The sequence below is a fragment of the Propithecus coquereli genome, unplaced genomic scaffold (assembly GCF_000956105.1).
Source record: "Propithecus coquereli isolate 6110/MARCELLA unplaced genomic scaffold, Pcoq_1.0 Scaffold9, whole genome shotgun sequence".
Classification (NCBI taxonomy): domain Eukaryota; kingdom Metazoa; phylum Chordata; class Mammalia; order Primates; family Indriidae; genus Propithecus; species Propithecus coquereli.
In genome coordinates, this window is record NW_012155284.1 from 11213312 (window position 1) to 11214539 (window position 1228).

Sequence of the window (1228 nt, forward strand, 5' to 3'; positions counted from 1 at the left end):
TTTTTTTAAGAGAGAGAGAGTTTTGCTCTGTCACTGCCCAGCCTGGAGTGCAAAAGCCCAATCACAGTTCCCTGTAACCTCGAACTCCTGGGCTCAAGTATAAGTGCTCCTGCTGCTTCAGCCTCCCAAGTAGCTAGGACTACAAGTACATGCAACCACACCTAATTTTTAAATTTTTTTTTAGAGATTGGGTCTTGCTATGTTGTCCAGTCTGGTCTCAAACTCCTGGTCTCAAGTGCGCCTCCTGCCCAAAGTGCTAGGATTATGGACATGAGCCACCATGCCTGGCCTCCTGCATTGTTATAAATGGTAAAGATAAAATTTTGTTGCTTTGAATAATATTTCACACTTATACTTCCAAGTAACTGATAATGGAAAATTCTACCTTTGCTGGTCCTCCTCCAGAACTGGTGAACAAAACACTGAGTAGTGAGATGACAACAATATCACTGTGTTCAAATAGCAGCAAAGTCCTATAAAAATAAAGCATCATTCATGAAATATATCTTATCTTTATTAAGAAGCAGGAATTCAACTAGAGGTAGAGAAAATAAAATAACTACTTCCCTTTGATTTCATAAAACATTATTTCACAAACACAAATAGGTACAATTGCTTTGGAAAATATTTTGCCATTATCTACCTTAGAAAGATTGAAGATACAAATACCCAAGAATACCACTCCTAGAATTGTATCATAGAGATTTCTTGTATATATGTACCAGGTTGTTTATACCAGCATTGTTTACAGTAGGCCCAAAAATACAGGCAGTGTACCGTCATGTGCTGCATAACGATGTCTCAATCAAAGATGGACCACAAGTACGAAGGTGGTCCCATAAGATTATAATGCAGCTGAAAAATTCTAATTGCCTAGCTGTTATGTCATATTGCAATGCATGTGTTTGTGGTGATGCTGGTATAAAAAAACCTACTGAGCTGCCAGTTGTATAAAGGTACAGCACATATAACTATGCACAGTACATAATACTTGATAACAATAATAAATGACTATGTTACTGGTTTATGCATTTACTATGCTTTTTATCATTATATTAGAATGTACTCCTACTTATAAAAAAATTAGCAGTAAAACAGCCTCAGGCAGGTCCTTCTGGAAGTATTCCGGAAGGACCTGCCTGTTATGTTATCGTAACATATCATCTATTATCATAGATGACAGCTCTATGCATGTTATTGCCCCTGAAGACTTCCCAGTGGAACAAGA

The 1228-nt window shown here is 37.3% G+C and overlaps 1 protein-coding gene across 2 annotated transcripts in view; it reads right to left on the bottom strand.

Moving 5' to 3' along the window:
- SLC30A5 (solute carrier family 30 (zinc transporter), member 5) overlaps window positions 1-1228 on the bottom strand; it is a 63698-nt gene that overhangs the window by 18379 nt on the left and 44091 nt on the right. For both annotated transcript variants that reach the window (XM_012664617.1, XM_012664618.1), the window contains one exon: window positions 386-473. In XM_012664617.1, coding sequence (XP_012520071.1) covers window positions 386-473 — 88 coding nt within the window. The remainder of the gene's footprint in view (window positions 1-385; window positions 474-1228) is intronic.